General features: G+C 45.9%; 1 protein-coding gene across 1 annotated transcript in view; it reads left to right on the top strand.

The window, feature by feature from the left end:
* Positions 1 to 25683, top strand: part of LDLRAP1 (low density lipoprotein receptor adaptor protein 1) — an 87040-nt gene that overhangs the window by 10861 nt on the left and 50496 nt on the right. The window contains exon 2 of the mRNA XM_030219485.1: positions 23094 to 23236. Coding sequence (XP_030075345.1) covers positions 23094 to 23236 — 143 coding nt within the window. The remainder of the gene's footprint in view (positions 1 to 23093; positions 23237 to 25683) is intronic.

Raw genomic sequence — 25683 nt, 5'->3', positions numbered from 1 at the left:
AAGAAGCTTTATGAATCATCCTGGAAAGAGAAGATGGAACCTGTATCCACATGGGTGTTATCTACAGACCTCTGGCACAAATGGAGAGGCTGGACAAAGATCTGGTGGAGGATATTCAAAAGATTGGTAGGAAAGGGGCGGTGTTACTTTTGGGAGATTTCTACTTGACGTGGATTGGAGCGTCCGTTGGCAGAGTCAGAAAGAAGTACGGAGATTGTGGACACCAGTCGAAGTACCTTGCTCAGACAAATGGTGATGGAACAAGGGGTCAACGCTGGACCTAGTGCTCACAAATGGAGGAAGGGTTTCCAATATCTGGGTTGGTGCCCAGCTATGTAATGGTGATCACCACAAGGTATGGTTTGGGCGGAGGTGGAGTGTGGACACAACTTAAAGTACTGGTTTTTGCAACTACATTCAAAGCGGTTTACATATATTCAGGTACTTATTTTTGTACCAGGGGCAATGGAGGGTTAAGTGACTTGCCCAGAGTCACAAGGAGCTGCAGTGGGAATCGAACTCGGTTCCCTAGGATCAAAGTCCACTGCACTAACCACTAGGCTACTCCTCCACTAAGAACGCAACAAGAGGATCACAGAAAAGATTATTGGATTAAACTCAAGCGAAAGAGGGAAATATGGCTAGCAAAAGCATGGGCGGAAGAAAAAAATGGCTAAAGTTGTTGAGATGTGACAATCTTTTTCGGATATATTGGGGAAAGGAGAAGAGAGGAATGGAATTGCAAGTCTGAAAGATACTGAGTGGCTGTGGAGAGAGGATAAAGCGAAGGTGCTAAATGTTTACTTGTTCCAGGAAGAAAATCCTGGGAAAGGAAAGTGTTTATAAACGGCTTGAGAATCTGAATGTGGACAAAGCTACGGGGCCGGATGAGAGAGATCCCAGAACTGAGGGAGCTCAGAATTCCTGGCAGAACCTCAAAGATTTATTTAATAGATCCTTTGGCAACACCGGTATTTGGGAAGCAAAGCCAGCGCTGGTCATACTTAAAATAGCTCACGAACTCCCTTGTTGGACAGACTGGCTGGGACTGTACAGGTCTATATTGTGTTACTATGTTCTCCCCTGTTTTGGTAGCTGACCAGGGGATTTGACCTTGTCTCTCCCTTTTGACATGTAACATTCTGTTCTAATATTTAAAATTCAACTTTTTTGGGTGTGCAGCCTTAATAGGCTGCAAGATTTTATTTCAGGAATGCAAATGTCGTATGCAAATCAAAGCTACGACTTCTTAAAATCTGAAAATAAAATACTGTTTGGGCATGGTGACACTTTATTTTATTTTTTTTTTTTTTGGTTAGCTGACAGTAAAAAACTGCTTTCAGGAATACAGTGAGTTATGCCAATATTTATCCAGTGAAGTCACATGACCATATGACAATACTCTGCTCTTCCCCCTTTTTTTATCTAAAGTATAAAAGCAGGTGTCGGCATAGGGTGCTGTGTGTGTTCTGACTCCAGTACTAACAGGAAGCCCTTTTGGGGGGGGGGGGGGGGTGTTCAGAGCCTGTGAGTGTTCACTGACTTGTAAGCCCCATGTTGACTGCTGCCAGTCCAGGCCCAGGGAGAGGAAGAAGCTCCGACTTCATTTGGGAGCCACCGAGCTAAACTTTGAGCTGTCTGAAGACTTAAATATTCTCATTCTGAATGCAATGCAAACTTTTAAGCAAATATTAATGTGCCTCAAAAAAGCAAGAGCTGAAACTGAGGAATCTTTGATACGGCTGAAGTTTTTAATCCTTCAGTAGGCAGATGATCGGAAGCCCTGCGCGCCCCACCCAGTGCATCCCAGGATACACCAGGCAGGGTGCCGCCATTTTGAAGGTGACACTGGATGAGGAGGGAATGTACTACTCCCTCCTTCATCGAAAGGTACAGGGGGAGGGCTCCGCTAGATCACCAGGGAGCATGTGGGTTGAGGTGGCAGCCCACTTGGGCCACCAGGGCTTCTATTTTGGGTGTGTGTGTCTGGGAGGGGGGTAGATCTGTAGCCCCCTGGTCCATCGTGTGGGGGGGTTGATCTCCAGCCTCCCTGGTCCATCGTGTTGGGGGGGGGTAGATCTCCAGCCCCCCTGGTCCATCGTGTTTGGGGGGGGGAGGATGTTGGAGGGCTGGAGGTCCAGCAGACCTCCAGCTCCCTGTGTTGCACTGCTTGTGGGGGGAGGGTTGGGGGCCCTGCAAGCATGCAAATGCATGTTGGTCAGGGCTCCCCGTTCCTCCCCAATGCATAAGGCCAGCTCTGAGCCGGTGTAGGGTTTTGCTGCAGGAGCAGTGCCAGTGTTTCGCACACTGCCTGCTGAGCATTGGGGAGGAATAGATAATGCCCTGTTTAGCATGCATTTGCATGTTCATTGTGTTCAGAGACAGCAGGCTCTGATGATTGGGTGGAAGCAAATGCAGGCGCTAGTATGGTGTCATTGGCCTCAAGGGCATGCATTTGTTTCTGATCATGGGGGCATCAGTGCATGAGAAGAGGAGCAAAAGAGACTTTGGATTAAAAAACATTGACATTTGAGAGAATTTGGCTTGTTTAAACTTGCCAGAAGCAGATTTCTTATGGGCAGCACTTCAGCTTTTGCAATCCCACAGTCTTTCAGTTTTGCACTTATTTTGTTTTAGCTGTGATTGAAGTTGTCCATGAAGGCTTAGTAACTCGCATGAGAATTTTGTAAGACTCTATTATGAAAAGGCACACCGTTTTTTGTAAGAGTATTTAACAAATGAGTATTAACGTATGTTAAAAATTCAATTACATTTTTTAATCATTGTTGTTTTTTTATAGTTCAATGTTTTTATTGAAGACAGAAGTTGGCCAAATACATAGTAACATAGTAGATGACAGCAGAAAAAGACCTGCATGGTCCATCCAGTCTGCCCAACAAGATAAACTCACATGTGCCATTTTTTGTGTATACCTTACCTTGATTTGTACCTGTGTTTTTCAGGGCACAGACCGTGCCCCGCCTCCCACCACCGGCTCTGACACAGACCCTATAAGTCTGCCCTGCCTCCCACCACCTGCTAAGCTTCTGGGGATCCCTTCCTTCTGAGCAGGATTCCTTTGTTTATCCCACGCATGCTTGAATTCTGTTACCGTTTTCATTTCCACCACCTCAACAGACTTCAAAGATGACGAAACTGGCCACAAATAATGTGCATTCAACAACAATTTAAAGTGAATGCCCCCCCCCTCCCCCACAGTGCCGGTGATGATCACATCCCTTCACTGCATCCAATCTGTAAGCCTCAATTTCTTTAGACTCCCACTGGGCACATTCATAGAACTAACCCCCCGTAATGAGATCAAACCAAATGGACACATCTGAATGTCGCCTGATTTTTGGAAAAGGTACAGAGAAGGGCGATGAAAATGATAAAGGGAATGGGACAACTTTCCTATGAGGAAAGGCTGAAGCAGCTAGGGCTCTTCAGCGTGGAGAAAAGACTGCTGAGGGGAGGTAGAGGCCTATAAAATGAGTGGAGTGGAACGGGTAGATGTGAATCGTTTGTTTACTCTTTCAAAAAATGCTAGGACTAGGGGGCATGCGATGAAGCTACAAAGTAGTAAATTTAATAAGAATCGGAGAAAATGTTTCTTCACTCATGTAATTAAACTCTGGAATTCGTTGCCAGAGACTGTGGTAAAGGTGGTTAGCTTAATGGGGTTTAAAAAAGGTCTGGACAGCTTCCTAAAGGAAAAGTCCATAAACCATTATTAAATTGACTTTGGGGGGGAGGGGAATACACTACTTATTTCTGGGATAGGCAGCATAAAATGTATTGAACTTTTCGGGATCTTGCCAGGTATTTGTGACCTGGATTGGCTACTTTTGGAAACAGGATGTTGGGCTTGATGAACCTCTGGTCTGTCCCAGTGTGGCAACACTTATGTACTAATGTATGTCGCATGATTTCCACTATGTAATAATCTGGTTAAAATTTGTGATGAACGGAGGTCACGTGATGGACTGAGAGAGAGGAAGTCGCACTTGTCTTCTCTCCGGGGCTCCCCCTCCTACATTCCCTGAAAATCGAAGAAAAACCGAACGATAACTGCAAAAAAAATTTAAGCTTAACCAGCGCACATACATGGATATCTTTGTAACAAAAGAAACGAGGGCTACAGCGGCGAAATCGGCGAAAAAAACAGCTGAGAAACATCGAGGGATAGAAGAATCCAAGATGGCGCCTAGCCAGACCCCGGAGCAGCCTCCACAATTTCACCCACTACAACTTCAACAGATCACGGAAGCGGTGAGAGAGGCTATGAAGCCGGAACTAGCAAAGTTATCCGACCAAATAGCGGGAGTAGAATCGCTTTTGGGGGACACAACGAGGAGGACTGGGGAACTAGAACTACGGGTGTCAGAGCTGGAGGACTTAAGCACGGACAGAGGAACGCAGTTGCAAGATTTACAAAACCTGCTGCGAGCCCAGGCAAAACATTTAGATGACTTAGAAAATAGATCTCGCAGATCTAACCTGCGCCTAATTGGAATCCCGGAATCGATATCAGACCGAGCATTACCCATACAATTGGAGAGTTGGCTAAAATCTGAGTTTGCCCTATCGGACAGCAGTGGGCCTCTGTGTTTAGAGAGAGCACACCGTCTGGGCAGGAGAATCGAAGGGGGAAACAGACCGAGGGTAGTCATCATAAAAGTCCATAATTTTTTACACAAAGAAGAAATTTTGAGAGGCGCTAGATCCAGATGGGACTCCCTGACATTTGACGGATCAGCAGTAAAAATCTTTCAGGATTATTCAGCCGCTCTTCAGGAGCGCAGGAAAGCATTTGGACCTCTGTGCCGCCACTTAGCAACGAAAAACCAAAGATTCATGCTATTGTACCCAGCCCAACTTAAAGTATTGGAACAGGGGGGCTGGAAGATGTATCACTCTCCAGAAGAGGCTCAATCTCTCCTGCCGGACAACTCCAAACCCTCCCCGAGCCAAGATGGCTGAAAGGGGCATGCATGAGCAGTGGCAGGTTAAGCTGGTATTAAGGTGCAGGCCCGCTGTAGCGGTAATGCAGTGAGAGCAAACCTTGCATAAAGTTATAATATGGTTAAATGTTATGGAGTTAATATGGATCTGTATGTTTGCAGATATGTTGATCTGAAATATATTAATATAACTTTGTCTCAGCTAGGCTGAAAGATTGTAAAGAGGAAGGGGATGGGGGAGGGGGGCCCCCACCATTGGTTGACCGGAGCTCTCCTAGTAGAAGTTGCGAAGGGAGAGGTCAAGACGATAAAAGGGGGAGGAATAAAGGGTAGGGGGGGAAGTTTGGGAGGAGGGAGGGGGGAGGAGAAGGGGGAAAAGGGAATTAAAGAAAGAAGGGGATTGGATGTACGGGGAAAGTTCCAGAGATATTTGGGGTTAAAACGGGGAGGCTCGGGTGGAGCTGGGCACTGGAGTCTCCCAATTTATCAAAGCTGTTTGATAACACTAGGAATAACTTTACACTGGAAAAGGGGGTGCTCGAACTAGATTTATAACATGGAATGTAGGGGGCATCACTTCCCCAATTAAGAGGGCAAAGATTCTACAGGCCTTAAAGAGGCATCATGCAGATGTGGCTTGTATTCAGGAGACGAGACTATCTCAAGAGGAATTGCAAAAGTTGAAGAGAACCTGGGTGGGTGAGGTACACGGAGCAGCGGCCGAGGGAAGGAAAGGAGGGGTTGCAATCTTAATCCGAAAGGGGGTAGTGGCAAGAACTCATTTGGTGAGCAGCGACCCAGGGGGGAGATACGTGATAGTGCGTCTTTGGTTACAGCATGTGGAGTACTTAGTAATGGCGCTATATGGCCCAAATCTGTATGATAGATCTTTTTATGATCACCTTGTTCAGCTGTGCCTCCCACATGGGTCTCTGCCACTGCTAGTGATGGGTGATTTCAATTTAGTGGCTGACCCTGGTTTAGACTGCTCATCTCCTAGGAGGGCGATCAAAGGAGGTCCAGAGGTGAGGGCATTGTCACAGTTTATTCAGTCGCTTGGAGTGGTAGATTCTTGGCGCACATTACATCCAGAGGTACGAGAGTATACTCACCTGTCGAGGGCTCATGGGACTCTCTCACGTCTGGATTACATGTTGGTGGACCGCAGGGTGTTCCCCTCTGTGATAAAGGTAGAGATAGGTCCGGAGGAGATTTCGGATCATTCCTTGGTATGGCTAGATCTAGAGGATAAGGACCTGGGGGATGGGGGAAGAAGGTGGAGATTTCCTTCGTATTTAGCAACAGACCAAAAATTTAAACTATATTTGCAGAAGAGTTGGGAGGAATATTCACAATTTAATAAAGAACATAGGGATAATCCCCAATTGTTCTGGCAAGCAGCGAAGGCGGTCCTGAGGGGGGCGGTGATTGCGTTTACTGCAAAGCGGGAAAAGAAAATTAATGGGGCAATTATACATCTAGAACGCAGACTGGGGAAAGCCAGACGGCGATTTGTGGCGGTTCCATCGAGTTATAACAAGGAGCAGATGAGAGTAACTCAAGTAACTTTAAATTCATTATTACATGAGAGAGCGTTGAGAGCCCTGACGGTTGGGAAATTCCGTTTCCAGAGATATGGGAATAAATCAGGTGCCATGCTAGCAAGAGTAGTTAAAGCCTGGGGTGGGCCTAGAGCGATAGTGGCTGTGAAAGATAAATTTGGGAATATTCAGAATGGGAGGGAAGGAGTAAAAAAGGTATTCCAACAATTCTATAGTGACCAATATAAAAATATGTCCCCGCCATCATTGGAGTCGGTGACAGAATATTTGAGAAGGGCTAGAATGACGACATTGAAAGCAGAAGAGGTGGAGGGCCTGAATAGGCCTATCACAGGAAAGGAACTGCAGGATATAATTAAGTCTCTCCCTGCGAATTCAGCTCCAGGCCCGGATGGCTTCTCGAGTGAATTCTACAAAATCCTAGGCCCACACATAGTAGGCCCCATGCACTCATATTTTGAGGAGGTAGTGGCTCAGGGGCAGTTCCCGGCCTATGCAAATGAAGCATTGATAACCTTGCTATTGAAACCAGGAAAACCAGAGAATCAGGCTGGTTCTTTTAGACCCATTTCTTTAATTAATGTCGATACAAAAATCTTAGCTAAACTATTAGCAAATAGACTGCAGGCGTGTTTACCTAGTCTTATTGGTCAGGAACAAGTAGGTTTTATTCGTAATAGGCATTCAGGAATCAATGTGAGACGGCTACTGTTGGCTCAGGCCCAGATTCAGCGTTCAGGCGGTGAAGCGATGCTGGTTAGCCTGGACGCTGAAAAAGCTTTTGATAAAGTGGGATGGGACTATATGTTTACGGTGTTGAGGCACGTAGGTGTGGGGGGTTGGTTTTATGGGGCCATCCAGTCACTATACTCCAATCCTCGAGCGGCAGTGTTGGTGAATGGGTCTAGAACACAACAATTTTCTATTGCGAGGGGGACTAGGCAGGGATGCCCCCTCTCTCCGCTTCTCTTTGTGCTATCTATTGAACCCCTGATTAAAATTATACAACAGGGAGAGGAGGTACCAGGGGTGGTGGTTGGTGGAGAGAAAGTAAAAGTGTTAGCCTTCGCGGATGATCTATTGATAATATCAGAATCCCCGAGGGTGGCATTACCAGCGCTGCTCGAGGAGATAGAAGGGTTCAGTATACTGTCAGGGTTTAAAATCAACCGGGAAAAATCACGCATAATGAGGTTACCTGTGCGACTGGATGGCCCCGGCCTAGACGATTTCTCTCTACAGAGAGCAAAGACAGAGATGAAATATTTGGGTGTCTTAATCCCTAACACATTAAGTGATTTGTATGAGATAAATATCCAAAAATTAATGAAAGACACAGCAAGAAAACTTGAGCAGTGGCGGGGCCTTCCTATTTCTCTGTCAGGGCGTATAGCATTGTACAACATGATGATTATTCCCTGCTGGTCATATATGTTTCAAACTTTGCCCCTACACCTCACTAATAGGGATGAGAAACGAGTGAATGGAATGTTGAGGAAATTTTGTGGAGGGGGAAAAAATCGAGATTCCCACTGGAAAGTATGTATGTCCCGAAGGAATATGGTGGAATGGGCTTGCAGAGTGTGAGACACTTGGGGATTGCTTGTGCAATGAGACATGTTACAGACTGGTTCCGTAACTCTGCGGATTTCTCAGCCACCACAATGGAACTACGACTGTTTGCACCCACAAGCTTCAGTAGTTGCCTGCATGGGAGTGGAGGGGCCTCTCCACTACTACATATCTCAAATATCCTGCCGCAGGCACGCAGAGCATGGAGCTGGATTTGCAGACTACATCAATTTTCCTCAAGAGTTACTCCATTGCTTCCAATCTGCGGGAACCCTGAGTTTCAACCTGGTTTGATATATAAAATTTTTGAACAATGGAAGACGCAAGGTGTGGTCTATATCTTCCAGATCCTAACGCGAGAAGGAAAGCTACAATCATTTCAGAAGCTGCAAGATCGTGGCCTTCTCCGCCCTAAAGACTATTTCCATTATTGGCAGTTGCGTCACTACATGAGGAGCTTGTCTTGGGAGGCCTTGGCGGAGGACGTACAGGAGGAATTACCAATGGCATTTTCGTTGGGAGCACAGCAGAAGGTTCCATTGAGGTTCCACCTCCGACATATCAAAGACACAGCTGCAGAGCCCGATTTTACTCAATATGCGGAGGCTTGGAGCAGAGACTTGGAGGCAGTCATCTCAGCTGAACTACTTAAAGAACATGTGTTGGCCCTTAACAGAGGGTCGCCTTCAGCAGACTACTGGGAATTACAATACCGCTTTGTGTTCCGGATGCACATGCCGCCTAGGCAGGCGTTTCATGTGGGGATTTCCCCTGATGGAGCATGCCCCAAGTGTCATTTTGTTGGAGCGACTTTAGGGCATATGTATTGGACTTGCCCAGCAGTGAAAAATTTTTGGATAACCTTACTAAGTCGGGTTTCTTCTTTGTGGAGAACTAGATGGTCACGCTCTCCGATGTTGTTATTCGGGAAGCCTTGTTTACAGGTTCCCCGGCCGAGAGGGCTCACTCTATTTGTTCAGCGAGCCATACTGATTGCAAAAAAGACTATTCTAGTGGACTGGTTATCTTCAAGAGGCCCCTCACTCCAGTCTTGGCGAATGCGGATGGTGCAACTACTGCGTTCAGAGAGAATGATGATAAAAGATGGAAATGCGATGGAGTTGGATAAATTCTGCTCGAGATGGGGCCCGTTTTTGGACTCTATGCCCCCATCAGCTAAAAGTACCCTCTTGAACATTTGACTGGCTCATGGAGCTCTGGACATTCTTTCCCAGGATACCTACTGAGTTTCAGGGAGGGGAGGGTGGGATTGAGTTGATAGGGATGTACCGTTCTGGGGGGTCCTGGGGGGACATCAGAGTCAAGTCCCCTGGGGATTCCCCGATCGGGATTGTGCCTTCGGCATCAGCTGGAATCTCAAGGGAGGGAAGGGAGAAAACTAAAAATTGATGATGATGTTTGGTGATAGAATAAGAGTGAAGTAATTATGTTATTGTCCAATCTGCTACTTACCTGTTGATGTGGATTACTTTGTTTTCTTTTTATGTCAATAAAAATGATTGAATATAAAATTTGTGATGAACTAACAACCTGCCACAGGAACACAGACATCATAGTAACATAGTAGATGACGGCCGAAAAAGACCTGCACGGTCCATCCAGTCTGCCCAACAAGATAAACTCACATGTGCCATTTTTTGTGTATACCTGACCTTCATTTGTACCTTTCAGGGCACAGACCATATAAATCTGCCCAGCACTATCCCCACCTCCCAACCATCAAACCCAATAACTCACTATAATTGAACCTGTTATTTATTTATTAGAAATTATTTACTGCCGTTTTGAAGGAATTCACTCAAAGCGGTGTACAGTAAGAATAGATCAAACATGAGCAGGAGGCAATTAGAGCAGTAAAAATATTCGAAAAATACAAGTATGGCATGGTATACTAACAATGTCTTTATTTTTATTTTTTTGTTCCATTTGTACCCCGCGCTTTCCCACTCATGGCAGGCTCAATGCGGCTTACATGGGGCAATGGAGGGTTAAGTGACTTGCCCAGAATCACAAGGAGCTGCCTGTGCCTGAAGTGCGAATTGAACTCAGTTGCTCAGGACCAAAGTCCACCACCCTAACCACTAGGCCACTCCTCCACTGTTGCTACTATTTGAGATTCTACATGGAATGTTGCTATTCCACTAGCAACATTCCATGTAGAAGTCGGCCCTTGCAGATCACCAATGTGGCCGCGCAGGCTTCTACATGTGGAATAGCAACATTCCACGTAGAATCTCCAATAGTATCTATTTTATTTTTGTTACATTTGTACCCCGCGCTTTCCCACTCATGGCAGGCGCAATGCGGCTTACATGGGGCAATGGAGGGTTAAGTGACTTGCCCAGAGTCACAAGGAGCTGCCTGTACCTGAAGTGGGAATCGAACTCAGTTCCTCAGTTCCCCAGGACCAAAGTCCACCACCCTAACCACTAGGCCACTCCACTCCAACACAATATGTAATAGAACATTATAATTGGTAGTGAGGGGTAAGGCAAAGTTGTAACATATAGATGAATAGGTGAGTAAGAAAGTAGGGAGAGTAAGAAAGTAAGGTGATTGATTTGAAGAAAGTTGCAGGTGAGGTCAGAGAGATGGTTAAATATTATCTCAGCTAGGGTAGGAGTGGATAAACATGTTCCGCTGCAGTATGTGCAGCCCGAGTCAGTCCTTGTGTGTGAGAGACTAACAAGTTAGTTAAGGATGTATGACCAAGTCTATCCGTGTGTACAAACAGGGGTATTTAGCCCATCTGTTTTTCCTGTAGCAGGCAGTGGTGGTAGGGGGTAGCAATTCAGACAACCTGCTGGCACCAACCTGAGCTCTGAGGCTTAAGTAAGAGGACTTGAGGGTTGGCTCTAGCAGGCTGTCTGCATTGCTGCTGCTACAGAAGAAATCTTATAATGCTGGGTTGCTGGCTGAGGATGGGACAGGAGTGACATGTGGTGCAGCACACCAGTTGAAAAAAAAAAAAACACACTGCAACGAACAGTTACAGCATTTAAGCAGTTAAATAACAGTACATATTTTGTGGCTGAATTTTTTTTTCATGCATATCTGCATGCTGACTGTAATACATGAAGGGGAATTAATACAGGTTGTTAAGAGCAACGTTTTTGTTTTTCTGTGATCGCAACACTATACTAAACAGATCAGGGTTAGGCAACCACAATCCTTGAAGGCCACAGCTCAGGTTTTCAAGATTTCCACAATGAATATGCATGAGGTTTGCATACAGTGGAAGCAGTACATGCAAATCACCTCATGCATATTCATTGTGGAAATCTTGAAAACCCAACTGAGTCGTGGCCTTCGGCCCACGGTTGCCTCATCCCTGCAACAGCTACACTTGATCCAAAGACTAGGGATGCAAGAGTTCAGGCCTCGAGTTTTGCAAAAAGGCCAGAATATCCTTAACGGAATATACATGGAAGTGCCCCATGGCTGCTACCTCCATTGAATGCAGATCTCTCCTTCCTTTTCTGCCGTCTACTACTACTACTATTTAGCATTTCTATAGCGCTACAAAGCGTACATCTACTATGTATGTTCATATTGATTAGGGATATCCTGGAACCTGGCCTGTTGTGCTGCTCAAGGCAGAACTTCTGCATTCCTGTCTTAAACGAGACAAAGAAGTAAGCAAAAAAACATAGTAACATAGTAGATGACGGCAGAAAAAGACCTGCACAGTCCACCCAGTCTGCCCAACAAGATAAACTCGCGTGTCATTTTTTTGTGTATACCTTACCTTGATTTGTACTTGTCTTTTTCAGGGCACAGACCGTAGAAGTCTGGCCAGCACTAGCCCCGCCACCCAATCTCGGCTAAGCTTCTGAGGATCCATTACTTCTGAACAGGATTCCTTTATGTTTATCCCACGCATGTTTGAATTCCGTTACCGTCTTCCTCTCCACCACCTCCCGTGGGAGGGCATTCCAAGCATCCACCACTCTCTCCGTAAAACAATACTTCCTGACATTTTTCTTGAGTCTGCCCCCCCTTCAGTCTCATTTCATGTCCTCTTGTTCTACTGCCTTCCCCTCTCCGGAAAAGATAACAAGGGAATCATGGAAAGCATTTCAGTGGTGTGAAGGGGAAAGGGTGATTTATCAGTGAGAAGATGACGGGCAGTAGAAGTAGATTGACTGACTGACTGACTTCATAGTTAAAAATCCCAGATCTTTCTGATTGCAGAATTTTTTTTAAACTTTTTTTTTTTTTTTTTACTCTTGTCTCTGCAGGTTTTTTTTTTTTCCACTTTTGAGTATCCCAATTCATGGCTCAATAAATGGGAGAGGTCTGGCCCCAAAGCATTTAACTCTAGGGTCTTCTTAGTGGTGTGCAGTCTTGTGTTTTCTGACTTTGATTCTGGTCTTAACATCTGCCCTGTCTCGATGCAACATTCTTAATATAAAAATTGCAAACGGTCTCAATGCTTAAATACATTGCCGGCAGTTAAAATGCCACAAGGTCACATCTTGGCCCCAAGCCCAGATACATAACTCCTCTTTAAATCACAGCCAGATATCCTAAGTATTTTGCCAATACACACAAAATGGGCTGGGGGAACCAGGTCTCCCTTTAGTGGGTGTATGTACGGGGGAGAGGGTCAGTGAGCAAAGCCCCAGGCTGACTCCAGTGCTTCTGGCTGTGCAAATCATGCAGTTCTGGCATGTCATATTATACATGAGGGTTTAGTGTCTGGGGCAAAATAACTTTCTAAAAATAGTGGCCCACGTTTCGTGGTATAGAGGAAATGGAGAAAACTGGAAGGTGGGCCTGCATGAACTGGGGGTTACAGAGATAGTCCTGTCCTGCCACTCCCCCTCCCCATAAAAAAAAGGTAGGGATCATCAAAAACACTGAGGAAAGCATGAAGCGTCTAGGACTCTTCAGCTTGGAGAAAAGATGGCTGAGGGGAGAGATGATAGAGGTCTATAAAATAATGAGTGGAGTGGAACAGGTAGACATGAATCCTTTATTTACTCGTTCCAAAAATACTAGGACTAGGGGACATGCAATGAAGCTACAAAGTAGTAAATTTAATACGAATCGGAGAAAATTTTTCTTCACAACATGTAATTACTTAGGAATTCATTGCCAGAGAATGTGTTGGGGGCAGTTAGCGGGGTTTATAAAAAAAGGAAAAGTCCATAGACCATTATTAAATTGACTTGGGGAAAATCCACTGCTTATTTCTGGGATAAGTAGCATAAACTGTATTGAACTTTTTCGGGATCTTGCCAGATATTTGTGACCTGGATTGGCCACTGTTGGAAACAGGATGCTGGGCTTGATGGACCCTTGGTGTGGCAATGCTTATGTACCGTATTTTTCGGATTATAAGACGCACTTTTTTCCCCAAAAATTTGGGAGGAAAATGGGGGGGTGCGTCTTATAGTCCGAAGGTAGCGATTCCGGATCGCCCTCCCCCCCCCCCGAGTTCGGGAATCGCCCTCCCCTACTCACGTCAGCGATGTTCCCTGGTGGTCTAGTGACGTCAGGGCAGGAAAGAGCCCCCTCTTTCCTGCCCAGCGCGCTGCTCTCCGTCCTCCTGTATGCTGCCTGACAGTCTCGGCGAGATTCAAAATGGCCACCGAGAGTCTCGCCGAGACCGTCAGGCAGCATACAGGAGGACAGAGAGCAGCGCGCTGGGCAGGAAAGAGGGGGCTCTTTCCTGCCCCGACGTCACTAGACCACCAGGGAACATCGCTGACGTGAGTAGGGGAGGGCGATCCCGAACTCGGACAAGACGCACCGGAGCACCTAGGTTTTAGAGGAGGGATTTTTTTTCCTATTTCCCTCCTCTAAAACCTAAGTGCGTCTTATAGTCCGAAAAATACGGTACTTAAATTTCCCTAACCACTGTGTTTCAATTTTTCATAGGCCACGCTTTCCCTTCTTACAAAATGGTTGGAAATTCTGAAAATATTCTACATGTATTCCCAATTAGAATAGCCCATCCCTGTTGGGCTGGTTCTTGGTCATGTATTTACTTCCGTGTTCTCCTCTGTGAAACCCACAGAACAGTGTTTCCTAAGTCCAGTTCTGGACTATCCCTTTGCCAGTCGGGTTTTTAGGATATGCATAATATGCATGAACTTTGATTTTGCATACATTGCCTCCATTATATGCAAATCTTTCATAATTGATCAGTCTTTTAATAATAAAAAAAACCCAGCAATGTAGAGCCTGTACAAGAATATTTAGATTTGCATTCAACAGGTGTTGGACACATGGCTCGGGGTAGGTCTACCTTCAGGAGAGGGTTGAGAAGCTCTGCTTCAGAAGGTGGAGACAGCATGGGACTGGAGCAGAGAGTTTAGTTGTACAATCTATCTACTCTGCCTATTCAGACCAATATTTTTTTTCCTGCTGGTCATTTTTTCTTTACATTTGTACCCCGCGCTTTCCCACTCATGGCAGGCTCAATGCAGCTTACATGGGGCAATGGAGGGTTAAGTGACTTGCCCAGAGTCACAAGGAGCTGCCTGTGCCTCAAGTGGGAATTTAACTCAGTTCCTTAGTTCCCCAGGACCAAAGTCCACCACCCTAACCACTAGGCTACTCCTCCACTGTTGCTACTATTTGAGATTCTACATGGAATGTTGCTATTCCACTAGCAACATTCCATGTAGAAGTCGGCCCTTGCAGATCACCAATGTGGCTGCGCAGGCTTCTGCTTCTGTGAGTCTGATGTCCTGCACGTACGTGCCGGACGTCCGACTCACAGAAACAGAAGCCTGGGCAGCCTTCTACATAGAATGTTGCTAGCAACATTCCATGTAGAATCTCCAATAGTAGCAACATTCCATGTAGAATCTCCAATAGTATCTATTTTATTTTTGTTACATTTGTAGCCTGCGCTTTCCCACTCATGGCAGGCTCAATGCAGCTTACATGGGGCAATGGAGGGTTAAGTGACTTGCCCAGAGTCACAAGGAGCTGCCTGTGCACAGAAACAGAAGCCTGCGCAGCCTTCTACATGGAATGTTGCTAGTGGAATAGCAACATTCCATGTAGAATCTCCAATAGTAGCAACATTCCATGTAGAATCTCCAATAGTATCTATTTTATTTTTGTTACATTTGTAGCCTGCGCTTTCCCACTCATGGCAGGCTCAATGCAGCTTACATGGGGCAATGGAGGGTTAAGTGACTTGCCCAGAGTCACAAGGAGCTGCCTGTGCCTGAAGTGGGACTCGAACTCAGTTCCTCAGTTCCCCAGGACCAAAGTCCACCACCCTAACCACTAGGCCACTCCTCCACTCCACTGTGCTCCTTCATTGGTTTAAAGTTCAGGCAGGTTGTTTCATTAAGAACTCTAATGGCTGTGATGTTCTCTTGTATTAGAGCCTTGGGTTTTCTTTGTCCTCATGGGCCAATAATGGGTTTAGTGTTCAGAATAACCCTGAGGAATATACATGAACAAATGGGAGGTAGTAGATATGCAGGATTCCTTAGGTTTAGCCTGAAAACTTGACCTTTAAACTGCCCTCTGACTGGAAGTGAAGGACAAAGGCGTTGGCACAGTATTAACCCTATTATCTTGGGACTGGGGTTCTCAACCCGATCGGTAGAGAGACACGGGGTGGGGATGGGGACAGAGCCCGTGAGTACAGGGACAACTTTTGTCCCCGTGTCATTCTACTTTGAAGCCTGTTAACGAACTGGACTGTTTGATGCAGACAATGTTTTTATTTTTTTGGAAAAACCAGCAAAACATGCTGGCCACAGCTAGCAAAATTTGCATGGGGGGGGGGGGGTCCTGTGCATCCTGCTTCTAAGAAGACATCGTCTATTGCAGGAGGGACTGTGGAAGACAGGAGAGCTAGACTGAATCCTGAGATTGTTCATGACTTCTTATTCATCCACAGATTTTTTTTTAAAAAACCTCCCCTTTTAGGGCATACAGAATGGGTTGTATTTTGTACCCTTGGACAATTTAACAGGGTGGATTAGGATTCCTTGGGGTAGTAAGCAGTGGCGTAGCGGGGGCGGATCGCAGCTGGACACCCCCCCCCCACCCGCATAGCGCCACCCCCCGACGCGGTCCCCACCTGTCTACGAGCTCCATCCATCTGCAGCGCTGCTGTAAAAATCGCTTCGTTGGCCCTTCCCTCACTCACTGTGTTCCGCCCTCTGACGTAACTTCCTATTTCCTCAAGGGCGGGACAGAGTGAGTGAGGGAAGGGCCGACGAAGCGATTTTTACAGCAGTGCTGCAGATGGATGGAGCTCGTAGACAGGTGGGGACCGTGTCGGGGGGAAGGCGCTGTGCCGGGGGGGGGGGTGGACGGATGCACCCCCCCCACCCATTGACACCCGGGGCGGACCGCCCCACCCTTGCTACGCCACTGGTAGTAAGTCAGCTATTGTTGGGGTTGGAAGGGTAGAGGGTGGTGGTGGCGGGAGGGTTATTTTAGCTGCTCATTGTTTTCTATTTGTAATTTATACACAACAGTTGCACAGCGTATTCCTTTTTATACTTCTAAGATTTAAATATAAAATCATACGTGTTTGAGGCTTCTGCAGATGAAAACAGAGTCCACAGGAATGGGGTGGGGATGGAGACAGAACCCACGGAGAAGGGACGGGGACAAATTTTGTCCCCATGTCATTCGGTCACTTGCCCAGCCAGTCAGGTTTTCAAGAACCAGGTAAGTTTCATGCATATTCACTGTGGGTGTCTTGAAAACCTGATTGGATCCAGCTCTATCATTAACCTATGGGAGTCTCCTGTGAGCCCTCTGATCTTGGCCAGGTTATGTTTCAAGTTTAGAGGCGTTTATAAACTTTCAGAACACCTTTTTGAAATGCAAAACAAGTTGAATGCTTTTCAGTCAAGGATGGAAATCTGTTTTATACAGAGCACGTAGCCTTGAGCCAAATGCCATGGTCCAGTTATCGGCCTTCAAATGAGGTTTGTAATGAAAACACTGAGGGTGGCAACATAATGAACCCTACTGCTTCCTCTAAAGCAGATGATCGTCTGGCATTTCACCCATTAAGCACATTTTGATTTGTGGATTGTTCAGTGTTTAATTTTGTTTATCTCCTATTCACATTTATTATTGGAATATCTGAACTGTTCTCTTCCTCATCCCCTCCCCCCTTAAAAACTGCACTTCACCTGTTCTCATTGCTCTGGTTAGCCATACATGTGTGTGTGTTGGGGGGGGGGGGCTTGGGGGGATGTCTGCTCAATTTTAGCAAATCAGGAAGATGGCACCACATGACGTGCCGTCATTGATGATACGTTGAAACCTTCTGCTCCGAGTGTGCTGCTGCGGCTAAGAAAGCAAATAGAATGTTAGGTATTATTAGGAAAGGAATGGAAAACAAAAATGAGGATGTTATAATGTCTTTGTATCGCTCCATGGTGTGACCGCACTTTGAATATTGTGTTCAATTCTGGTCGCCGCATCTCAAAGAAGCTATAGTGGAATTAGAAAAGGTGCAGAGAAGGGCGACGAAAATAAGGGGGATGGGACGACTTCCCTATGAGGAAAGGCTAAAACGGCTAGGGCTCTTCAGCTTGGAGAAGATATGACAGAGGTCTATAAAAGAATGAGTGGAGTTGAACGGGTAGACGTGAAGCGTCTGTTTACGCTTTGCAAAAATACTAGGACTAGGGAGCATGCGACAACTACAGAGTGGTAAATTTAAAATGAATCATAGGAAATTTTTCTTCACTCAACATGTAATTAAACTCTGGAATTCGTTGCCAGAGAGTGTGGTAAAGGTGGTTAGCTTAGCAGAGTTTAAAAAAAGGTTTGGATGGCTTCCTAGAGGAAAAGTCCCTAGACCATTATTAAATTGGACTTGGGGGAAAATCCACTATTTCTGGGATAAGCAGCATAAAATGTTTTGTACTTTTTTGGGATCTTGCCAGGTATTTGTAACCTGGATTGGCCACTGTTGGAAACAGAATACTGGGCTTGATGGCAATACTTATGTACTTATGGATGAAAAAAAGTATGACATAATGGCCTTTTGCTTTCTTTCACAGCTGGTCAGGTTTCCCCCTCCCCCCCCCCACCCCCAATCATTAGTTATCAACCTGTGATAGTCTGTGGTCTACAGATCTTCCAGATCCTAGTATATGTGGCTAACAGGTGGTGTCATTGCCACCACTGAAGGATAGCTGGGAATCCCCCCTCCCCCCCCCCCTCCACATACCTGGGTTCTGGGTATTGCTTTCACAGCATCCTAGCTCTGGCCAGCTGGGGAAGAATGTTTCATGGGAATTGGACTCAAATAATCTACATGGAAGCCCAGCTATCTGCTCGAAATAGTTAACGCCATGGTTTTCGTTTTAAAACTACTGTTCCCTTCATATCACCCTCCTTTTGCAGCTGGTACATAGGTGATAACTGATCTTTGCCCCTCAGCTGGCCAGTGGGGGTCACTGTTGTGCAGTGTCTGGGATCTTCGTTAATGTTGCAGTACTTGGCAGAAACAGGCAGAGGTCAAGGTGGATTTGAGCCTTCCCACCCAATCACACAAACAATAGATTTTGAAATGTGGTTTTATTGGCTCACCCGTCTTACTGTTTGCCTGTTTCTACTGACTCTGAGGTTTACTCTGTCCTTCCATTTTGCTGGTTCACTCTGTGCAGGACTTTGAGTGTCATGACTGTGCATAAGCAAAGTTTTAATCGTATGTCTCTAGCGACGTTTTGTTCCTTGAGGAAAGGCAGTGGCATAGCCACAGGTGGGCCAGGGCCCACCAACTTAGGGCTCAGGCCCACCCAACAGTAGCACACGTTTGGTGGTAGTTGGTGGGGATCCCAAGCTCAGCCAGCTGAAGACTTTCCCTTGATGGTAACGAAAACAGTACTCTCCATGATACCAGCACCTGCACATGCCTGCTGCAGACTGAAAAGGTGGAAAGAAGCGTTTTCCCACCTGCTGAGAGTTTTTTTTTTTTTTGGGGGGGGGGGGGGAGAACACTTGGTGCCCACCCAAAATCTGTAGTCTGGCTACGCCCCTGAGGGAGGTGGTCAGATGCAAAGCCTTAAGTGCCAATGGTCAGTTTCCCCACGCTGTTCTGGACAGCACTGTAAAATTACCGCTGGAACAGTGTGGGGGAAGACCACCCTTATGAGCAACACGAATTACATGCAAATATAGATACATTATTAGCGTTGATCTTAGGACGCTTCTGCAGGAGGATTGTGCCTGGGCAAGTATTACCATAGAAGAGGTTTGACCAGGTCTGAGCTGCTTTCTCCTGGACCTGTCCAACTATAAACCCTGGAGGTCCAGTGGACCCCCCCAGACCCTGGCACAAACTTCCCGCAGAAGATTTGACCAGGTCTATTTTGGTTTTTTTTGTTTTTCCTTCTCTCGTAGACCTGTCAAACCTAAAGCTCTGGACCCCCAGAGCCCTCCAATCACATATCCCCAGCTACCAAAGATATCGTGGTGGTCCTGCAGGACCCCTCCCCTCATACCTTAAAGGGCTTATATGGTTAAGCCCTGCCCAGTGCATCTCAGGATGCACTGGGCAGGGTGCCGCCATCTTGAGGGGGTAGGAAGGACTAGCGCTCCCTAACCCTTTAAGGTATGAAGGGAAGGGGGTCACATCGAGGGTCCCACTGGACCACTAGGGTATCTTCAGTGGGTGGGCAGTGGGTTATGTGCTGGGGGGGGGGGGGGAGTGAGGGATCTTGGGGGACCTCCAGGCCTTTGTTTTTGGTGGGGTGGGTCATTGGTGGATGAGGGGTCTGGGATGTCCACTGGACCTCCAGGGCCTTACATGTAGGGGTCCTGGAGGTGCATGCAAATGCATGCTGAAGGGTCTCCCCAATGCCCTGGCAAATCTAACGCCAGCATAGGGTTTCTTTGGCGCGCTGCCCACTGAGCATTGGGGAGGAATAGTGGCAACCCAGTTTAGCATGCAGATGCAGGGCGCTAATGGTCTCTAACGTCCGTATTTGCTTCTGAGCATCAGCCTGGTCGTGCAGCTTAGTATGTGGTTTATAGTTTATTTGGATTTTGCTCACACCTTTTTCAGTCGTAGCTCAAGGTGAGTTACATTCAGGTACACTGGATATTTCTCTGTCCCAGGAGGGCTCACAATCTAAGTTTGTACCTGAGGCAATGGAGGGTTAAGTGACTTGCCCAAGATCACAAGGAGCAGCAGTGGGATTTGAACCATTGCAAGACCTGTGCTGTAACCACTAGGCCACTCCTCCACTCCAGTTGCTACTCTGAGATTCTGCATGGAATCTTGTCACTCTTTAGGATTCCAGAATCTTGCTATTCTTTGGGGTTCTACATGGAATGTTGTTATTATTATTCAGTAGTAGCTCAAGGTGAGTTACAGTCAGGTATACTGGATATTTCTCTGTCCCAGGAGGGCTCAGTCTAAGCTTGTACCTGATGTTGAGCTGAGCAGCTCCAGATTGCTCTGTATATCAACCAGATGGGGGGATACACTCATTTGCTCCTGCTGGTTTAAGCCCCTGATACAGCCCTTCAAAAGGGGAGGGGGGAGATGGCAATGTTGGGCAGTTAGATGATACCTGTAGGCTGGTATTTAAATTATTTATCCACATTTGAATAAATTTTATCCAGTGAGGCTGTTCTGGATCTTGGCAGACTATTTGCCTGTCTGCTTTCTTTTTTGCTATGACACTGGGGCAGATACAGTAACTGCAGTCTGTTTAGTGCAGAAAAGGAAAAAGCAAACCCACCTCTCGGACTTACTGCTAATGCAGGGAAATAAGACTAGTATGAACAACTGCACTGAAGGATGGTGCGGTGAGCATGCAAATTGCATGGCAAGAACTGAAGAAAGATTGGGGGTGGGGGGTGGGGAGAGGACCTGCACTGGAACTTAAAACACATTTTCACATTTCCCTCAACACTGAATCTTTACACTAGCTGAGGTCTGATGTAAAGATGCAGCAGGGAGCAAAAGGTTCATCTGAGGTGAAGTGACATATCCTTGAATGCCCCCCTAAGACTCCCTCCAATGTTGGGAGATGGGGGGGGGGGTCCTGTTTTTCCTGCAAGGGGCCACCTTAGGGTCCCAGAGAACAAGGGACCAGGCACAAGAAAACGTTTGGGGAGTCTAGGAAGCCCAGAGTCAGCGTCAGGAGCATCTGGGTGTGGGGGAGGGGGTGTCGGGTCTGCTCTGCTCTGTTGTGCACAAGCATAGATCATGGTGCATATTTGGTCTGGTCCTATTTATTTTTGAAGTATGCACTATGGTGTTTAAGATTTTTATGGCCAGGCTCCACAATATAACTATGCTTGCCTCCTTCCACTGCCTTGAGGCATGTTGCAGTACTATCAGACTGGAAAAGGTGTTAAATGTAAGTGGATCCATATCAAGTCGCAAAGATGTGGAATATTAGAACGTCTAAATTGTACATTTCATATTACAGGAACAGTTTGAATTATATCTTCCCTGTGTATGCCTAGGTTCCTTTTGATAGCCTCATTGGACTAATTTAGGTACATATGGGATAGAAGGGGAAGGGGGGGAGGGATTTGATATGCTGCCTTTCTGTGGTTACAATCAAAACTGTTTTACAGTTCGTATATAGGAACCAGGGGTGTAGCCGGGCACCCACCTTTGGGTGGGCTTGGGCCCCCAAGTGGATGAGCACAGGAACCTCCACCAGCCCCCCCCCCCCCCCCCCATCCAGTAACTTTTTAAATCCTTTAGTGCTGAGCTGGCGGCAAGCAGTGGCTCGTATCGGTTGTGACTTCCTTCTAACACAGTTTTGTGGTCCCATGAACAGAAGCTGCTTCAGAAGGAAGGCTCGGGGCCTGCTACTTGGTTATTGCGTTGGGGAGCAAAACTTGTTGTTGCGATTTAGGAAACCTTCCTAAAGCTTAAGCGCACTTTTCTAATGCAAGGTTTCTGCATTGGCCCTGTCTGGTTAACCTGGTACTCAAAACATTCTCATGTCTCCTTTTCTCCTGTCCACTGACCCTTAACAATAATTCTCTAATAACGTCTCGCATTAATCATTCACGACAGATCCAACCAACCACTTTTCCAGTGTTACGGAAGTGCACCAGTAACGCATGCTGGTAAATTAGAGGCACTGGAGCATAAGTTGTTTTTAGAGACTTGACAAAAAAAAAAGAATCTGGGATCAGTCCAGTTTGGAGAATTTGGAAACCCTCCAAGCATATGACATGTGAGTTTTCAAGAACTCTACATTTCAGTTTGGAAGATATTTAGAAATTGTGGAAAGGTTTTAACAACTTAACCCTTATTGCTACAGAAGTACCTTGTGCAAAGAGAACGCTCCTGTTTAGCTTCTAAAATGCAAACTATAGATCTGGCTCGGTATAGAAGTGATTTCCGAGTATTCTTAACTATGGTTATCCAGTTGCTCTACAGCTAACTATATTAAGGTCTACTACACTGGTTAAGCTAACCAGAGGGGATAGGTCTTTATTTTGCTTCTTATCCCAGAAATAGTGGATTTTCCCACAAGTCCAATTTAATAATAGGTAGGGACTCTAGGAAGCCAGCCAAACCTTTTTTAAACTCTGCTAAGCTAACCACCTTTGCCACATTCTCTGGCAACGAATTCTGAGTTTAATTACACGTTGAGTGAAGAAACAATTTTCTCAGATTTGTTTTAAATTCTACTTTGTAGCTTCATCGAATGCCCCCTAGTCCTAGTAATTTTTGGAAGAGTAAACAAGACGCTTCACATCTACCCTTTCCACTCCACTCATTTTATAGACCTCTATCATATCTCCCCTCAGTCGGACTCCAAAAAGTCTCTGCCATCCCCTGACTTAACCAGATACAGTCGGCTTAGCACTCGGGATGCGTGTCATTCCTCTGCAGTTTGCTGTTCCTATCCTGAAACCTAATTTCATACATGTGAGTGCAGTTTATGCTTCAACTCTGCCAAAATAGTTTAGCCTTTTTTTTTTTTTTTTTCCCCAGCCAGTTAAAATACTGTTTTGTGCTATGTTTTTCCTACTTCTCCAGAGTTACCAGAAAACTGGACGGACACCAGAGAAATGCTGCTGGAGGGCATGGCCTTTAACCTGAAGTACCTTGGCATGACCCTAGTAGAACAGCCAAAAGGGGAGGAGCTGTCCGCTGCAGCCGTGAAAAGAATCGTGGCAACGGTGAGTTTCTGCTGTAATTTTATGCAATGGGCGCTTCTGTCTTTGTCCTTGGACCTTAACCCAAGGGTAGAGGCTGACTTTTTTTTTTTTTTTCAGCTTTGGTGCTGAAACTGGCCTGAAATGCACTTTCAGCCAAAACAAACTTGTGCTGGTTCCTTTCTCTCCCCCCCCCCCCCCCCCCCACCTCTGGCTTACTGTCCCACCCTGTGGTCTAGTGGGTAGTTGGGGCAAGAGTGATGACCAATTGCTCTTGCCCATGTCCTCTTCTTCTCCCCCCCCCCCCCCCCCCCCAAAAAAAAAAAAAAAGTTTGCTGTGATCTTTAGCAAACTTTGTGGTTTTGGCTTAAACCAAAGAAACCAGTTTCGGTCACCCTCAACCCAGGGAAGGGTCAGAACAGTGTAACCCTATTGAATTCCGGTTGGTTGTGGGGCAGAACCAAAACCTTTTTACCTCAACTGGTTCTGAATGTGATTCAGATGACTAGGAGTTCCCAAGGGGGGGGGGTGTAGTTCATAGTTCATGTAGTGTTTTCATTCTAAGCAAAAAATTGTGGGTGCTGTTTCCACAAGGTATTCAAGAACTAAAGGATCGGATGATAAAATCTTTTTTTTTTTTTTAATATAATACTAAATACATCTGCTTAGCCATTCAGAAGTCACTTAGTCTGTTGTCTACAGCTTGTTTTAAGCTTAATCTACTCAAAAATAAGGGTCTACAAAATCCAGTGTGGTGTAGAACAGGTAAAAGTGAATCTATTTTTCATTCTTTCAAACAGTACAAAGATCAGGAGATGCTCAATGAAATTACATGGAAATAATCTTACAACAAATAGGAGAAAATAGCTTTTCACTCATTGCTGTAGGATGTGCATCTGTCTTTTTTAAAAAGATTTGGACAAGTTCCTGGAGGAAAAGTCCATAAGGACAAGTTCCTGGAGGAAAAGTCCATAGTCTGCTATTGAGGCAGACATGGGGAAGCCACTGCTTGTCCTGGGATTCTGCCATGTACTTGTGACCTGGATTGGCCATAGTTGGAAGCAGGCTACTGGGCTAGATGGACCATTGGTCTGACCCACTGTGGCTATTATGTTATGTTCTAGTAGTCTGTGATGTGAACTAGACTCCATGCCAGAAATGAAGTGTGAAAGTTCCTCCATTTATGAGGCTGGCTATCATTTTTCCAGCTCTCAACCCTGTGCTTCCTTCTGCTGTTAGTTCCTGTTAACCGCTGTTTGCTGCTGAGGCAGAATTGGCCAGGCTTTGACAGGCTCTAAATTTTCAGAAGGTCTATTCCACACACTGCAGTGTTTAAATCTTGCAGTAATGTGAGGAACGAACAAGCCAAGCCTGATCCTATGTCTCTCCCCTGTCTTCTGGTAGTTTTCCTCTTAAACTTCCACTCGTGGACTGGTCGCTCTGACACTGCACCCAACTGCAGGATGCATGAAAAGTGATTGGACCATGGAATAAAATTCACTTTAATTTTCACTTCTATTTACATGGCTTTCTAATATGGACTGTTTCCATTTTCTAGGGCAGGTGCTAAACATAGGTTTTCAGTATCGATGGTATCTGGAGAACTCTGCTTTACAGCTCCTTAAAGCAGTGGTGCTTAAACCTGGTCCTGGAGGCACCCCAGCCAGCCAGCCAGGTTTTCAGGATGTCCACAGTGAATATTCATGAGTGATTTGTATGCAGAATCTGTCATGAATATTCATATTGGCTATACTGAACCTCCAGGATCAGGTTTGGAAACAACTGGCCTAAAGCTTGAGTTGGGTGCCTGAGCCCTTGGGGGAGGGAGGAGAAAGGAGAGGTTTACAAACTGCTTTCCAGGTAATTAATATGAATGAGATTTTCATATACTGGGGGCAGTACATGTAGATTTCTGATGCATATTATCTTTACAAAAACAAAACTCTGGATAGCTGGTAACACACTGAAGAGCTTGTTTCCCTCGGAGCTCAAGGGACTTATAATTCCTTTTGATATTTACCATCAAACTATATTTTTCCCCTTCATGGTATTCTGAAAATGACCAAGGGCAGTGTCTGTTTTGGGTAGCCTTCGGCTTGCTTATCAACTTGGTAATTTTCATGAGGAGTGGCAGGTTGCTACAGGGTCTGGCTTGTTGCACCGTTGCCTGTAGAGCAGGGTTTCCCCAAACCTGTCCGGGAGATCCTGCAGCCAGCTGGGTTTTCAGGATATCCACAATACGTTTGCATACACTGGAGGCTCAGTAATGCAAATTCTTCTCGTGGATGTTCTGAAATCCCAACTGACCGGCTGTAGGGGTCTCCAGGACAGGTTTGGGAAGCACTGCTGTAGAATTTGTATATGGGCTGGGTAGTATCTTTTTCTTCATTCCTAGAAGATCCATTTGTCAGAGCTCGTGAGCCAGAGAGGACAGACATTTGGTAAACATAATTGGATGGGATTGGTATAAC

This window comes from Microcaecilia unicolor, chromosome 11, assembly GCF_901765095.1.
Source record: "Microcaecilia unicolor chromosome 11, aMicUni1.1, whole genome shotgun sequence".
Lineage (NCBI taxonomy): Eukaryota > Metazoa > Chordata > Amphibia > Gymnophiona > Siphonopidae > Microcaecilia > Microcaecilia unicolor.
Note: the sequence above shows the minus strand (reverse complement) of the source record. Positions and strands in the feature narration are given on the sequence as shown.